Raw genomic sequence first — 18,134 nt, 5'->3', positions numbered from 1 at the left:
TAGCCATTTGATATTCTGTAATGCAACAGTCACTGTTGCTCAGATTGCTTAACTGGGAACATGCACAATTCCACAGTGTCACTCCCAAGGTCAATAAATAAGTGACAACCTGCTATCTCTAAAATCATTTACACTCCTTGGCCTCAGTTGTAAAATAAGAAGAGAGAATGGCCTGAACTTTAATGTTCTTGCCAATAAAAACAAACAACAGTCAATGATCTGTATCAAATCGGCAATCAACAAATATTTAAGCATCAGGCAAATATTGATGTACCAAGCAACTAGGATGAGGAAAGGAAGAGAGGGGAAGAGTTACGAGTTTACACGGAGTTTCCATTCCAATAGAGTTATTAGTAAGTTATCATCAACAACAAATAAGTGAATGAAGAGCATAAACATAAAGTAAATAGTGAGATATGATGACATTTGTCCTTTATGACATTGGGAGGTGACACCATGACAAACTGTGAATTGGGTTTGGGGGGAGGGGAGTGCAAAGTCTCTAGTCTCATTTTCTCCTCCTCAACCACCTGGGTCCAGGGGCAGAAATGGCCAACTGCCTGGATGTGGGAGACTGAACAGGAAGAGGAAAGAATCAGGAGAATGCATAGGGTTAGGACACTGGAAGGATAGTGGTGCCTTTGAAAGGAAAAGGGATGGTGGGAAGGAGAGATCTGGAGGGAAAGTTAACAAGCTCAGATTTTTTCATATATGTTGAGATCGCAATATCTCAGGGAATTTCAGAATTCAGAAATATCCAGGAGGTAACTGATGATGTGGACCCGAAATTCAGGGGAGAAAATGGGGCTAAAGAGAGAGGAGAGAATCATGTTTCTGGAGATGAGAGCAGAATCCTGGTGAGTAGATAAAAGTACTAAGAGAGAATGTAAAGAGAAAAGAGAGGGTGGAGCTCAGGTTGACACACTCACATTTAGAGAGATGAATGGATGGCAAAAGCAGACTAAGGAGGAGTAGGACTGGGAGGAGGAAAACCAGTTCAGGAAAACCCATAGAGGTCAGAGCAGTCAGGAAGAAAACCTAGTCAACAATATCAAAGGCAGCATAGAGGTCAAGAAAGATCAAGGCTGAGAAAAGATCACATCAATTAAAAGATAATCAGTAACTCTGGACAAAGCAGTTTGAGTAGAATGAAAAAGTTGGAGGCCAGTTTTACAAAAGGTTGAGAAATGAAAGGGGAGAAAGTATAAGAACAGTAAGTGAAGACTGATTAGGGAGTTTGGCTGAGAAAGGAGAAAGATATAGCTTTGTAAATGCAGTGTTTCTTATATTGCATTCAATATTATCAGGTATTTGATTATTAAGTCCTCTAAAATGGTATGGGATTGAACCTCCTGTAAATTTGTTCATTTAGACATTAGTTGAATAAATATATTGAGTGAATGGGGTTTTTATTTTGTCTGCAGTTACTTTATTTTATTTTCTTTTTTTGCAAGGCAATGGCATTAAGTGACTTGCCCAAGGCCACACAGCTAGGTAATTATTAAGTGTCTGAAGTCGGATTTGAACTCAGGTCCTCCTGACTCCAGGGCCAGTGCTCTATCCACTGTGCCACCTAGCTGCCCCTACAGTTACTTTCTAATTTTTTAACTTTAATTTTTTATTTTTTTTATTGTTGTACAAGTGATTTTTTTTAGGCTTTTTTGCAAGGCAATGGGGTTAAGTGGCTTGCCCAAAGCCACACAGCTAGGTAATTATTATTAAGTGTCTGAGGCCAGATTTGAACTCAGTTACTCCTGACTCCAGGGCCAGTGCTCTATCCACTGTACCACCTAGCTGACCCTACAAGTGTTTTTTTTTAATCCATTACTAAAATAGTATTTTTTAAGGGTAAACATAATACCCCCCCCCAAAAAAATATAGACCCTCATGAGAAATAAAAGAAGGGAAAATAATGTGTTTTACTCTGTGTTCTGATACCATCAACTCTGTCCCGGGTGGATCACATTCTTTATGAGTCCATCACAAAAGTTACTTCCATATTTGAAGGGTTTCTTTTAAGGCTGGAGAGACTTGGGGCCCATTTGAAGGCTGATGGGGAAAAAACCAGTTGAGAAGAAGAGGTTGAAGACTGGAAAGGGAGCACTAGCTTGAAGAGTACACATTCTGCTGAAGAAGATGGCAGAGTTCAAGGTGACATGCAGCGAAGGCGTCTGAAGCAGAGAACCGCCTCTTCACCAAAGAGGGGGAAAGCAGGGGAGAATAGGAAGAGCTCATGAGGAATGGTCTTGACTTAAGATCCTCATAAGGCAGGGGAGAGAGGAGCTAGAAGAGGGAAGAGATTTGGAACAGCTCCTGTAAGGATGAGTCCTGGATGACATTTGCCTCTCTTAGGGAAATTTAAGATCCCAACAGCTTGGGACAACAAGGTGGTCTGGTCCAGTGGCTAGAGGACAGGGCCTGGAGCCAGGAAGATCTGAGTTCAAATCCAGACTCAGACCCTTACTAGCTGTGTGACTCTGGGCAAGTCATTTCACCCTGTTTGCCTCAGTTTCTCCATCTGTAAAACAAGCTGGAGAAGGAAGTGGCAAGTCATTTCTGAATCTTTGCCAAGAAAACCCAACATGGGATCACCAAGGTGAGCATGACTGAAACAAATACACACCAACAGTTTTTTCTCAGTTGTTACCTTACAGGGCTAGCTCCTCCTGATACACTTGAGGTCATTTTCCTCCTCACACACCAAGCCTGAGTCATTCAGACTTTCATACTTTTCTTTACACATTAAAATACATCTCCCCTTCAAGCCTTTATACAAGCTCTTCCTCAAGCCAGCAACACCCTCCTTCCTTAACTCTGCTGCTTATAATTCCTACTTTTCCCTCAGAGTCGTCTAAAATTTAACCTCGTAAGTCATATCTCTCTGGAACTTTGTTCATTGTTATTGTTATTGAGAAACATTATTATTTTTCTCTCACATTAATAATCAATTATTGGGGCAGCTAGGTGGCACAGTGGATAAAGCACTGGCCCTGAAGTCAAGAGTACCTGAGTTCAAATCCGATCTCAGACACTTAATTACCTAGCTGTGTGGCCTTGGGCAAGCCACTTAACCTCATTTGCCTTGCAAAAACCTAAAAAAAAAAAATCAATTATTGAATTAGGATCAAGATTTTTTTCAAAAGCCTATAAAAATTGTTCAGTCCCAAAAGGGCATTGCTGATAAGACTGTTCAGATCTCATCCAGATGGGGAAGCCTATTATGCTCTATAAAGTTTGGCTGGACATAAATTCTTCGATTAGACTGCCCAGGGTTGGACAATTTATAATTAAATGACATAACCAAAGTTATATCCCCTAGCCTCTCATTAGAATAAGTCTACCTCTCATTGTAAAATTCATTCTCTCTCATTAATTGTTAACCAGTCAGAGTTAACTGCCACCCTCAGGAACCCACTCTTCCAAGGGCATATAAACTGTGAGCCTACCCCCATGATTCATCTTTGGCATTCTAGAATGTTACCGACCCATTTTATTATTAATATGATAACATTATTAATCAAATGATCAATTATCCAGAAATTATGTTTCTCAAACTTTTTAAAGATCATAGTATAGGGGGCGGCTAGGTGGCAGAGAATATAGAGCACCAGCCCTGGGATCAGGAGTACCTGGGTTCAAATCTGGTCTCAGACACTTAATAATTACCTAGCTGTGTGGCCTTGGGCAAGCTACTTAACCCCGTTTGCCTTGCAAAAAAAAAAAAAAGATCATAGTATAGCAATGATGTACGGATTTCATAGGTACAGCCCTAAGATTCAATGAAGTATTGGAAAGTCTTTTGTAAATTCAGTAGTCTACAAAAGCTTGCTGGCACTGTTATTACTACCATTAGAATTGATCTTCAATTCAATTCTCTTCAACTCAGTAACTGCTAAGCACCTATGGGCAAGGAACTGTAAAATAGTCCCTGTTGGTTCACGAGGAGCTTCATCACCAAGTCACATCCAAGTGGGACGAAGACAAGAGGAGATAAGTAAACATCATCTGGAAAAGCACTTGTTTCCCTTCCACTTACGTCACATCCTTCCCATTCTACCAAAGTCATCATTCCATGTTACACTCTGACTATTCAAAAACCTTCAATGGTTCCCCATTGCTTACCAAAACTATTCTTTGGATCTCTGCCCAAAACAGACCTCCTCACTTCTGTCAACTAACATCCTCCCCTTTCCTTCAAGGGCCGGGGCAGGGGACCCTTCTTCCACAAAGTCCTCTGAGTCACAAAATCACAGAACATCTACATTGAGAAGGATCTCAGAGTCAATCACATCCAGGCCATACCTGAACAAAAACATACCCCATGAAAGAGGAGAGATTTGAACTGAGTCTTCTGATTTCAATACTATTCCACTGCCACATTGCTTCCCCCAGAGAGTGAATAGAGCCTGGGTCCTGGAGTCAGGAGGACCCAAGTTCAAAATCCAGCCTCAGACACTAGTCACTGACTAGCTGTGTGACCCTGGGCAAGTGATTTTACCCCAATTGCTTCACAACCATAGCCATCTCCAGTCATCCTGATTCATATCCAGCCACTGGGTCCAGAGCTGGTGACCTAGCACAGCCCCCCTCACTCCAATCTGGTTCATGTGCATGTCATAGCATCACCTCCCTGATGATGTGGGCTTCTTTGAGAATGAAGGACAAACAGTAACAACCCTATGACATCTTCAACAAGTGGCTATCTAGCCTCTTCTGGGCAGCTCTAATTACCAGACAGTTTTCCCTCTATCAAACTAAAATATATTCTCTGCTCCTTCCACCCAATGCTACTGGTTCTGCACTCTTTCCTGAATCTCTCAGGTTAGCTAGTTTGACTCTCCTATGCACAATTAATTATTTCCTAACTCACAAAATAAAAGTATTCCATATACATGTCTCACTGCTGCCCACTAAATTAAAAGCTCCTTGAGGGCAGAGATCATATCTTTTCACAACTGTTTTCTCCATCACCACGTTTGGACAATAATATCATAGTCCCTGATATGTCTCATTTCATAGTGGAAAAAACACTAAAGAAAATAAAAATAGGAAGCTGGACCAAAACAACTCATTGCAGGCCAAATAATCACATCAACTCAACAAGCATTCATTAATTGCATATTTTATGCAAGTACTCTGTTGGGTCTTGGGACTGCGAAGACAAAAACTGAACCAGAATCAGCCCTCATGGATCTCTTAACACTTTTCAGGGTATTAAAGAATGAATCCTCAACATCTCTAAAAGAATAGAAGACACCAAAGAATTGAGGTAACAAAATTATGAATGCTATTTTTATCAAGGAAAAATAGGAAATGTGAGGATCTTAATCAATCCAGAAGCTAAGTCTCATCTCAACAAAATCTTTGAGAATTTACATAAAGGATATCCTTGCTGCAAATGAGAAGGGAACTAAAAGAATTTTAATACAATCTTCTACAGTAGATGATCTCTTTTGTCATAGAGGGCTGGGAAGAACATAAGATCCAAGAACATAAGCTCCTCTGGTGCTGGTTGGCTGACTTGGGTGCAAAAGAATAGTCTCAGATGTCCTCTTGCAACAAAGCATCCTCTACTTAAAGCTAGAAGGGGCCTACCTCACAGGTTATGTAGTCATGTTAGGTTCATAAATGATGCTGAGATACCTGCCAGTCCTTGAACTAGGAATGTCAACAAGGGCCTAGACTGGGAGATGTGAGCTTCAGAAGAGCATTGACTAGAGAGCCCAGGAAAGATGTCAAGAGAAAGGGGAGCCTAGAGACTATAAAATGAGATGCTTCTGCTGTGTGTGGCTGACACTGTGCTGATTGCATCCTTCCTTGAATCATTGACTGGCCCCAAATGAGATTCATCATTGCTCAAGAGCAAAGTCTATTAATCTATGGAGAAAAACCATGTGGATAAAGAATTCCTATTTTTTTCCTTTTTTTTTTTAAATTTAAGACAGTGGAGTTAAATGACTTGCTCAAGGCCACACAGCTAGGCAATTATTGAGTGTATGAGGTCATATTTGAACTCAGATCCTCCTGACTCCAGGGCCAGTACTCTATGCATAAAGAATGCCTATTATTCAAACTCTGAGATGCTTCTAGAAGGAGCCTGTAGAGCCAATGAGTCCACTAGTACTTGGGGATCTTAGACATCCATTACAGATGGAATAATGAAATGAGCCCAGAACTGTGGAGGAGAGAAGTTTCAATTGTATTTGAGAAGTTGGGTAGCATTTCCAGAGATCACCATGCTTTTTCCTGAAACTCTCTTCTTTTCAAAACTGCTATTATTCTGGTGCTGTTGAGGAATCCAACTGCTATCTATTTAAAGAGCAACCAAAATAGATGTAATATGTAAATAGTATGATGTGCTGTCCTTTATTCTCAAAGAAGACCATGGAAGATGATACCATGACAAACATCCGAATTGTATTTGAGTGAGGGGTGCTGTGCTAAATCGCCAGCCTCACTTTATCCTCCAGAGCCATCTGGGTCCAGTGTGTATGACCCATGATAAAAAAAAAAAAAGATGCAAAAAATGATGTAAAGGATATCATAGAGAAGAAAGACTGAAAAGAGAGGTGGGAGAAAGAATAGACTGCTATCCTCCTGCAAGTTGTGGTCTCATCCATGTACTATCAGAAGAGAGAAAAAAAGGCAAACCCTTCATGCAGGATTTATTACAGGCTATAGTTAAGAAGGGCAATGATCACAGTAAGTGTAGAACATATAAGGCAAATCTACCAATGGCCACTTGAGCTTGGGACAAGAAAATGACTCAGTTCCAGTCCTGAAAGAGCTCACAGTCCACCAGGGGTTTGGGTGAGGGTGAGGGAGATGCATCAAGTGCATTCTGTAAGCACTGCAGAAAGTCAAAGGTGAGAGCTGCAAAGGAAACAGCCAAAGTTGCTAGGAAAATATCAGGAGGAAGTGAACACTTTGAACTGAAGAAATAAGCAAAGGTTCTCTGAAATAGCAACATGTGCACTGAAGAAGCCTGGAGATAGAGGAGGAAGTGGGGACCAGGCTAGATTAAGGATAGGTACTGTGGAATTGTAGGATGGAGCCAGAGGAGGGGGTGTTGTCAAGGAGCAGGCTGAGAAAGTAACCCCCAAAGACTGCATCGTTTTTTTTGAATCAGCAGTAGGGAGCCAGTAAACATTTCTGAGTGGAGTAACAACAGTCACCAATGCGTGATGTGGGGACTGAATGGAAGTGGATGACAGCGAATGGAAGCGGATGACAAGGAGAGCAGATGCTAGGAAACCTAGCCATGCTGCTTCACATCTCAGTCCTGGAGCAGGGAGCACATATGGGTGCTTTCAGAAAGCGTTCCATTATTGAGAGGAAGCAGGAGATGGAAATCGAGTTTGACAGGTTCCCCTAACACCCCCTTTTCAAGGTCTGAGAGACATAGCATAAATGCAAGCACTAAGTCCCAAGGAGAATCCGAGGACTCCAGAGTCAGCCGGATAATGTTCTACACAAATAGTGCATTGTCAATTGAAAGTTTGCAAACATTTAGCAGATGAAAAAGAATTCCCTGCCCCACCTCCCCACAACATGTCATAATGCCACCTGAAACTACAGAGGAGAAAACAGGCTATTTTTAGCTTTCCCCAAGTTGCCATGGCAACCAGCTCCTGGCTCCAGCTGTCCACAATGTTTACAATTCCAGGGAAGTGGGAACTCAAGCTTCCTCTATCATGTAATTAGGCACCCTCTCCTTCTGCAGCAATAATGCTATCACCCGATGGGAGAGATACTGGTTGAGCGATCACATGTCTCAAGGTTACTGTTCCGGAGGACTGGACGTTCTGTTATTTCCTGTCCAAAACTCAGCAGAAATGGCAGAAAAGAACAAAGACAATTTCTAAGGGGCTGTGCTCCACATTCAGTGGGGTTGTTCTCTTTGGGAGCTTCAACAAAGTCAAGGAAGCTGTTTATGAGCAGGGCTTGCTTAGGCTCTCCAAGAGTACCCAGAGAGCCTAGAGAAACTGGGCTGGAAGGAGGGTGCTCTCCCTAGCAAGTGATAGCTGAAGGGAAAAGGCCTAGCCCATTTTTCTCCTAAGTCAGTGCAAGGATGCACTGCACTTCTTGTCCACTCAAAATTCCTCCCTGGTCCTGAGGGCCTGGACTGACCTGACCAAGCCCAGCCTAGTTTGGCTTCCCCACAATTGGAAGGCTCTCATTCATCCTTCTCCATCCAAGACTCTACAGGGGCACAGTGTGACATCAAGTCACAGACATAACCAGACCATGGGCTCTTGAGATGCTACAGGGAAAGACCTCCACCAACATTGGACCAATTTGGAAAGCTCATCTTTGCTTCTAAGTCCACCTAGCTCACACCATTTTTGTTTTCTCGGATGTTTAACCTGTTTCTTAGTGCAAAGTAAGGAATATCTATATAGATAGATAGATAGATAGAGATATATATAGATAGAGATATAAATATATATTCCAAAGACAATAAATAAACAAACTCAAATTTCTAAAATGAGGTAGACTAGGCAGGCACTATTTGTAGGCCACAGATTAGAGTGTGATCAAATCAATCATTCATGGACCCCTTTGGGTATCTCCTGAAGCCAAGGGACCACTTCTCTGAACCAATTACACTGAAATACAGTAATTAAACTATTTTAAAAACAAGTTCATGGGTCTGTGGTCTTGTCTAATCAAGGTCTTTGGGGAAACAGCCTCCAGAGTAAGACGCTTACCCATGTAGCCTTATAGATTCTTCCTCCAGGCTGCCAGATGGCCTGTACTGACCTGGGTCTTTTGACTTGGAGCACCTAAGGGTTTGACCTTTGCTCTTGACCTTTCTTTCTGTCTTAAGACCGATTCAGCTCTTTGGAGAGGCTTGGCTTCTTCACCCAATATTCTAAGTCATCATCTAGAGTCTATTTTGTCTTCCTATTCATCACAAAGTTTCAGTAGTAGATGCTATCTTTCTCTGATGAGAACTTTTGAGCAATATATCTTGTCCTTTAGAGAGGCTTAGAAGTGAATTCCTTGTCATCTTCTGATTCCAAAGCCCATGATACTAAGCCATTGTTTTCTCTCTGAGAGAGAGACTAAGTCTTATCCCATGTATAGGGTAATGATAGTTGACCTTTCCTAAGATCAACAAATTATCAAACTGCCTCAAATAATCAGCCTCATCAATGATCAAGATTCCCTGGGATGACTTGCGATGCAGTCTTCTCCAGAAAGGTAACGGGAACTTTTCCTAAAGTACCATAATGCTATTCTTAGAGCATATGATATTTTAAACATCAAGTCTGCAAAAGAGAATTCTCAAGAAGAGTAAGAGGCCCGTTGCATTAGAGTGGGATCCAACACAAATGAGAGCAGAGGTGGGCTCAGTAGAGTTTTCAGATTCTTTTCCTTGCCAGCTTGGCTCCACACATACTCTAAGCAGTCCATTTTATGCTTGTGTACAACATACCCCCATTTTTCGTTGCCAGCATTCCAAAACAGAAGATTGCATCTTGGCTAAAAAAACCCTAGCGATTTGGGTTACAAATGGAGAGGAGTGCGCAGCTTTAAAAAGGTTCTTCCCAGGAACATCCCAGGAACCCTAACCACCCCCTCAGAATAGCAGGCTATTGAGTTAGTGGGGATGACTCAGACAGGCTCTTTAATTCTGGTCTAAAGAAGCCACCCCAGCTCTGGAGAGGGGGAATCAAAAGGGAATCAAGTGGAAAAGGCTTCCACCAGTGGGTGACTCACACACTTTGGCCGTGACTCACCTCAGCAGCACGCCATTGGTAAAAATGGAGGCCAGCTCGATTAGTCACCATAATGAATTTTTCAAAGAAAGGATTCTCCCCTATAAATAATAATGAACCCTGTCGGTAGAGCATTTGTGTATGTGCTCATGACTCACCTTTCCAGCATGCCAGGCAGCACCAGTTGTGTCATCTGAAGAAAAAAAAGAGAGAGAAAAAACTAAGCATCTGAGATGACTGAGAATGCAAGCAAAGAGGGGGAGGTCACCCCCACAAAGATGAAGGCAGTCTAACAGCATCTCCCCATACATGTTTATTTTTATATTATATAGATAAATATATAGACATAGATATGCAGTCTTGACCCAAGGTTTGGCTGGGTCAAGAGTACATGAAGAGGAATCAGACGAAATGCTGGAGATAACGGAGGGAATTCACTCGGTGAGCCGGGATACAACAAGCTTTGCCTGAAATCTATAAGAAGTCTAGAAATTCTGAAACAGGATGGGATTTCTGATGAAAAGGACACTTCCTTAACTTGCTTCTTTAAAAAAGGGTACAGGAAGACATACTGCCCACTGGGGTTGCTGAAACTCCCTTAGTTCCAGAGACTTTCAATTGCCTTTGATTTTTTGTGACTAGCCACTTTTCTAAACTAAATCAAAAAGCAACATACCAGTAACTTAAGATTATATTTTAAAATTAATTTCTTGTTATCTTAGCCAGTAATGAAAAAATAAAAACTCTGATCATAAGATGCAAATGAGTAATTAAGAGGTTATACACTCCTAATACCCACTATATTAATACCAAAATTCAAATTTGTAGTTTGAAGGCCTTCCTAAAAAATGATCAATTCAAATTTGTGGTTTGAAGGACTTTCTAAATAATGATCAGGGCCTGGAGGTACTGGGGGCTCAGCATACCTCTGATAACAGCCACCATCTGCTAACTGAGATGTCTGGAGAATCTCTAAACACTTCAACCAATAATGGAGTCTATTTTTCGGGGGGACAAGGGAAAATAGATACCTATTCTAAGTTCCTCACCATCAGGGATTATTTTACCTCTAATCCTTGGCTTTGCCCATGTTAGGAATTCAAAATAAATTCAAAAAGCTCAAAATACGGTCAGCAAGGTGGTACAGCCCTAGAGTCAGGAGGATCTGAATTCAAATATGGTCTGAGATACTTAATACTTACTTAGCTGTGTGACCTTGGGCAAGACACAACCCCATTGCCTTGCAAAAAAACAAACAAAAACCAACAAAAATAAATAGTTTAAAAATTAGGTTTTCCTGAAGAAAAGCCAAGTTCCCCATGGGATGGCTCACCTCTAGAAAGTAGCCATCAGGAAGGACAGGGGACAACCTGTGGTCTGATACAGGATAGGGAATCCTTTGATGAGGAGTTTAGAGAAGCCACCAGAGCACTGAAAGGCTAGGATCACAGAATGGAGGCAGAACCTGAATCTAGGTCTTCTAGGCTCCCAACAACTGCAATGAGAATTTATTCACATCAGCCACTATTTCATATTGCCTACTGCTAGAGGAATGTCTTTGCTGCAGAAACTCAACAAACTATCTAGTAAGGCTCAAAAGGGATGATTTTTAATAACTTATTTTTAAAATATTTGAATAACAACTCAGAGAAGAAATCAGTGTTCTATTATTATGTGCTAATAAGCAGGGTCCTTTATCTCTGTGGAGTCCAGGACCCCTATGTTAAAGCCCACAGACATCTGCTCAGAACAATGTTTTTAAATGCATACAAGATTGAAATAGATATCAAAATTTAAATCTGTAGACCCCAGACAAAGACAGCATTTCATAAATGGTAAAGTCTTGCATGCAGGCAAATTCCAACATTATCAAGAAGAAACTTCATTGAAGACCACATGATAATAAAAACCAAATGATAACAGCTTTGGTCTGCTAATAGTCCACATGTGGTAAGCAAAGGGAGCCCCTGGGAGTCATCACGCGAGGTCCAGTTTAGAGTTTCTCTTCTATGATTTCTCAGAGACTGAAACTAAACATTCCCTGGTGGTCAAGTTGTTGGCAAAGAAGCCTCAAATGAAAAACAAATGTTTCCTCCTCGTTGCCTTCACACTCAGACTAATCCTAAAATCATCTTTCGACAGTCCAATGCTACAAGAAACCGAAACATCATAACCCCCTAAAGAAGGCTGCCACATTCTGTTGAGACTCATTTCCTACTTTTGACAGGGTCTATCTTGACTCAAGAAGCTCCACTGACTGAGTAATGGGACCTCAGGTGAAAATAGAAGTCTGGGAAGGGGGTCTCTCTGGCCTCTGACTGCCGGTGTGGCCCTCACCATACATCTGGGAACTTCACTTGCCTCATCAGTAGAAAGGACTAGAGACATCTAGGTCATTTTTCTCACCAAGAAAGTTATAAAGCCCTGAGTTCTGCCCAACATGACTTTGGCCAAAGTTCTAGGCAGAAAAAATCCAGGACTATTAGTGGATTAAGAGTCAAAAGACATTCTAGCAGTGCTTTGGAATATTCCATTGTATTAATATTACTGAAAAAAAAAACCCAGTGAAAACATCTCGCATATGAATGATGCAAGAAGTGGTGATTACTAAAATCTTAGACAGTTTCTATCTATCGTTTTATCTCTATTAAAAAAAATAAAATCTTTTTCTCACTGCACATTCAACATCAACATAATGGAGTCACTATAATTTACAGCACAGTCTCTTTACCTGTATTCCTAGTGCACAGTAGTGTCTTGTAATATAGCCTAAGCTTAAAATTGCTTATTGATTGATTATTGACCTGACGGCCACTGACATGGTGATAAACCAGGTCTAAGCAAAGTTTGATTCAATCCCATTTAGAATTCTTTTCAATGTATCATGAGAGGCATTCGCCAGGCATAGCTCTGTCTGCTGCCAAAGCTACATTCAGTCTAGTTGAAGACTTCTGTTTCTATTCTTTTTGCCAAAGAGAATGACTCTAGGAATGCAAAGAATAGAACAAAATTGGCTAAAAGGAAGCAGAAATCCAAGATAAATAAGGAAATACTAAGAGAAAGCTCAGTTCTCCTTGACAGAAACTGAGTTAACTAAGAGAACTTTTCACCTTGGCTAATGAAAAATAAAATATATATATAGCAAATGGGAAAGCTGAACCACTTTCAGTAACATTTGAAAGATAATCAATAATGGTGGAGGCCTGGAAAAAGACAAATGTTATGAATCTCAAAAAAAAGAAAGGAATTTACAAACTACAAGTTAGCAAATTTGACTCAGATACCTTGTAAAATCCTAAAACATATGACAAAAGAGATAGGCAGTGAACATCATACAAGTGATCACAAAAGAGTAGCATGATATCCTCAAGAACAGTTATACCAGACCAAGCTATTTCCTTTTCTGACAGGGTTACCAAACTGGTAGACCCGGGGCATACAGTTTATCTGGATGTTATAAGAAACATCCAACTGCTGATGTAGCTGTTGGAAAACAGGTGTATTAATATACTAGGGCTGAAACCGTGATCTGCTCTAGTCATTCAGGAAAACAATTTAGAACTATGCCTGAATAACACCTCCCTGATGTTGTGGTCTTCTTCAAAAATAAAGGACAAACATTAAACTGTGCATACCATCCCTTTGACTTAGCAATGCTGCTGCTAGCTATCAAAGGGATCAAAGAAAGAGGAAAAAGAGACCATATGTATACAATCTTTTTTGTATGTGTGGGTAGTAACATTTTGGAGACTGAGTGCTCATTAATTGCGGAATTATAAAAATGAAAAACTTTCTTTTTGCTTTTGCAAAGCTATGGGGTTAAGTAACTTGTCCAAGGTCATGCAGTTAAGTAAGTATTAAGTGTCTGAGGACACATTTGAACTTAGGTCCTCCTGACTCCAAAGAGAGTGCTCTATCTACTGTGCCACCTAGCTGCCCCTAAAAACAAAAAACTTAAGAACACTGATCAACACAATAACTTAACACATTTCCAGAAGAGTAGACATGCCAGTCCACTTCCAGATTGAAAGGTATTCAAGTACTGAATTCATTCATTCATTCATTCAATTCAAATACTTTAGTATAAATTTTTTAAAATGTGGTCAAAGAGGGTGCAGCCAAGATGGTGACAAAAACTGATCCTGTCAGGCGCTCTCTCATAAATCTTCAAAACTAAGGACTCTAAATTTTCGAGAGACGGAACCCACAGAGGGACCCAGTGGGGCAGTTCTCCTACTCAAGGTAACCTGGAAAAGAGCAGAAAGGCTCTGCTCCCCGGGGTCGGAGGGGTGGCCTGCCAGAGCCAAAGAACTTCAGCCTCCCTGTGGCTCACAGCAGCAGGGGAGTTTCCTGACCTTCCTCCTGGGGAGCACTGGGCACAAACTGGGGGAACAGCTGGGGCCTCTGCCAGAGCCAATACCTGAAGCCCAGCCCTCAAGGCACACAGCGATCTGGCCAGATCTAGAAAACAGAAGCAGGCGGAGCCAGTAAGCAGGAGCCCCCAGGGCATGAGCCCATGGAGCTGAGGGAGGGGAGTAAAGAAAGACTGCAGAGTTCTTCTGTCATCTGCCCCTGGAACAGGACACGGGTTCTGACCACATTCAGATCCTGATCCCAGTCTAGGACCCCCCCCCCCATAGAACAGCAGGGCTCCCCCCCACCTCAGCCCCATGGCAGAGGGAGGTGCTTATGGTCATTCACAGACCAGGAGGGAGGACAGAGCCTCACACACTGAGATCCTTGTGGGAGTGTCCCAAACACACAGGAAGCACCCCAAAACAGGCACAGGCTGGGAAAATGAGCAAGCAGAGGAAAAAGAGGAACACCATTGTATTTTGCATATGAGCCCAAGAAGGATCAAACCACTCAGTCTGAAGATGAAGAACCACAAGCTCCTGTATCTAAAGACTCCAAGAAAAACAGAAATTGGGCTCAGACTATGACAGAGCTCAAAAGACTTTGAAAATCAAATGAGGGAGTCAGAAGAAAAACTGGGAAAAGAAATGAGAGAGAGGCAGGAAAAACATGAAAATGAAGTCAGCAGCTTAGTCAAGGAAATCCAAAAAAATGCTGAAGAAAATAGCATGCTAAAAACCAGCTTAGGTCAAATGGATAAAAACAGTTCAAAAAGCTATTGAGGAGAAGAGTGTTTTAAAAAGCAAAACTGGCCAGATGGAAAAAGAGATAAGAAAACTCTCTGAGGAAAACAAATCCTTCAGACAAATAATAGAACTCAGGGAGATTGATGAATTTATGAGAAATCAGGACTCAATACTTCAAAACCAAAAAAATGAAAAATTAAAAGAAAATGTGAAATATCTCATTGAAAAAACAACTGATGTGGAAAACAGATTTAGGAAAGATAATTTAAAAATTATTGGAATACCTGAAAGTCATGATCAGGAAAAGAGACTTGACATCATTTTCAAAGAATTACTACAGGAAAATTACCCTGATATTCTAGAAGCAGAGGGCAAAATAGAAATGGAGAGAATCCACCAATCTCCCCCGCAAAAGAGATCCCAAAAAACCAACCCCTAGGAATATTATAGCCAAGTTCCAGAACTCCCAAGTCAAAGAGAAAATATTACAAGCAGCCAGAAGGACACAATTCAAATACCATGGAGCTGCAGTCACACAGGACTTAGCAGCAACTACATTAAAAGCTCGTAGGGCTTGGAATATAATATACCAGAAGACAAAAGAGCTTAGAATGCAGCCAAGAATCAACTACCAAGCAAAACTCTATGTCCTCTTCCAGGGAAAAAGATGGACTTTCAATGAACCAGGGGGATCTCAAATGTTCCTTTTGGAGTGGCCAGAGCTGAACAGAAGGTTTGATCTTCAAATACAAGACTCAGGTGAAGCAAAAAGATTGGAGGAGAAGGGGGAAAATATGAGGGACTTAATGATGATGAACTGCATGTATTCCTGCATAGAAAAATGACACTGATAATACTCATATGAACCTTCTCAGTTAATAGAGCTGGTAGAAGGAGCTTTTATAGATGAAGCACAGGAGAAAGCTGAATTTGAAGATAAAATATGATGTAAAAATGGCTGGGATTGGAAGGCCTGCCCAGGACCATAGGGCCAGATGGATGCTGGGCCTAAGGGGTGGTATGGGGGCTCAAGGGCTTCTTAGCCCCAGGACCAGGGATCTGTCTGCCGCGCCACTCAGCGACCCTACAGCAGAGTCAGAGTGAAAGGAGACAGAAAATATAGTACATGGTAGTGGAGAAATAAGAAAGGCGGGAGTTGCGATCAGCAATGGCAACAGTGGAAAAATATGGAAGTAACTTTTGCCATGGACTTACCATAAAGAATGTGATCCACCCACACATTTTTTATTATTATTATTTTGGGAGGGTTTCAGGGAAAATGGGGCTGGGTGGCCTACCTGGGGCCGCGTATCATTGGGTGTCTGAGGCTGGATTTGGACCCGGGTGCTCCTGACTCAAGGGCCAATGCTCTGTCCGCCACCCAGCCTCCCCTACTATTATTATTATTTCATTTTATTTTGGGTCTTTTTTGCCCTTATTTTGGTTTTTGCAGGGCAGTGGGGTTGGGGTGGCTTCCATGTCACACGGCTGGGTGACTGTTGGGTTTACAAGGCTGGATATGGACTCAGGTGCTCGTGGCTCCAGCTGGGGCTGGTGCTCCATCCATTGCACCACCTGGCCAGACCTACAATTATTACTATTATTTTTTTAATTTTAATTTTTTTCTCTCCACTTTACTTTATCACTCAAGTGAGTCTATATTTTTGGGGGGAAGGGGGCATTTTGTTTACTCTTAAACAAGAATATTTTATTAATGTATAAAAAACATTCATACAAAATGAGAATGAATAAATATTAAATATTTTTTAAAAAGTTCACATTGAGTTTCACGTCAATTTAGCTCAACAAATATTTACTGGGCATTTGCACAGTGTTCACGATAATGCTTTTTAGTATACTGGATATAAATAAAAGAAGGCTAGATCTTTCTCACAAAAAAAATGTGGTCAAAAAGGAAATTTGTTTTACTTCACTATGTTGGTAATGGATTTTATTTTTATTGATTTCTCAATGGGTAGGAGGGATGAGTGAAAAAATCTGGACATAAAACAATTTTTTTTTAAAAAAGCATTTAATAAAGTTTCTCCTGCTTACTATTTTGTGTGGGGGAAAAATGGAATGATGTGGGCTAGGTGATAGTTTAATTAGATGGATTTGGAACTAGTTGTATGGCCATGGTTAAAGAAGTCATTAAACTTCAGTGGCTTTCTAACCCAGGATAAATATAAAATCTTCTACTTAGTATTCAATGCCCTTCCTAATTTGGCCCTCTCCTACTTTTCCAGTCTTTTTCTGCTTTACTCATTTCCAATCCTATGATACCAATCCCCTGCTATTCCTCACAGGTGACAACCCAGCTCTAGATATTTCATTTTTACTGGTGAACCCCATGGCTGGAATGCTCTTCCTCTTGATCTCTGCTTATTGGATTCCCCAGTTTCCTCATTGATTAGGTTCAATTTATCCCATATATAATTTGTTTGTAGACAGTTTTTCCCCCTATGTTATCTCTCTCATTAGAGTGTGAGCTACTTGAGGGCAGGCACTGCTTCTGCCTTTCTTTACAGTCCCCAGTTCTAACAGAGCGAAGGCTTTTGAAGATACTTCAACAAAGCTCCTGGCCAGCTTGACGTGCTTCCATGATAGTGTCCTAGGGATCCAGTTGACAATGTGTGGTTGAATATTTTTTATCAATGATTTGGATAAAGGCATCCAATAGCATGGCATCTTTATCCAGTATGCAGAAGACTCAACTCTGGCTGGCTAATATACCAAATAACAGTCAGGAGCTACAAAGACTTTGGCTAAGAAATTGAGCAAAATCTAAGAAAAGGTAATAAATATCAAGTTAGTCTTACATTTGAGTTTAAGAAATGACCTTTACAAGTCAATTATGAGGTAGACAAATGCAATGAGACAAATTTGGGCCTGATATAAAGGAAAACAGCCCCCAAGTTCAGATCGCTCCCCAAGTAAAATAGTCCTCTTCAGGAGGCTGTAGGTTCCCCACTACATAGGGAACCTTCAAACAAAGCATGAATGACCAATTCTCAGGGTGTTCTCAGGGATTTAAATATACATAGGATCAGAAGCTATTGAGGTTCTCTTTGAACTGAAATGCTATGATTCCTTACTATCATAGAAGGAAGATGAGGTACAATGGTAGCACTCCTTTTCTCATGTTTATGGAGATTTTAGTTAAAAAATAAATTGATATGAAGCAAGTACTTCTATTTTGTCCCTTTAATCAATGAGTTCCCTCAGAATTAGAGCTTAACCACCTAACTGGCAGGCAGCTCTGGGGCTGTGATTAGCTCTGGAGCTGTGATCACTTCTGTACAAACCA

General features: G+C 41.0%; 1 protein-coding gene across 1 annotated transcript in view; it reads right to left on the bottom strand.

Annotated features, from left to right (window-relative positions):
- Positions 1 to 18,134, bottom strand: part of HSD17B12 (hydroxysteroid 17-beta dehydrogenase 12) — a 157,287-nt gene that overhangs the window by 28,007 nt on the left and 111,146 nt on the right. Inside the window, exon 7 of the mRNA XM_074230501.1 lies at positions 9,884 to 9,918. Within this exon, the coding sequence (XP_074086602.1) occupies positions 9,884 to 9,918 (35 nt within the window). The remainder of the gene's footprint in view (positions 1 to 9,883; positions 9,919 to 18,134) is intronic.

This window comes from Macrotis lagotis, chromosome 3, assembly GCF_037893015.1.
Source record: "Macrotis lagotis isolate mMagLag1 chromosome 3, bilby.v1.9.chrom.fasta, whole genome shotgun sequence".
NCBI lineage: Eukaryota > Metazoa > Chordata > Mammalia > Peramelemorphia > Peramelidae > Macrotis > Macrotis lagotis.
The sequence above is the reverse complement of the archived record's forward strand: the minus strand, read 5'-3'. Positions and strand labels throughout refer to the sequence as shown.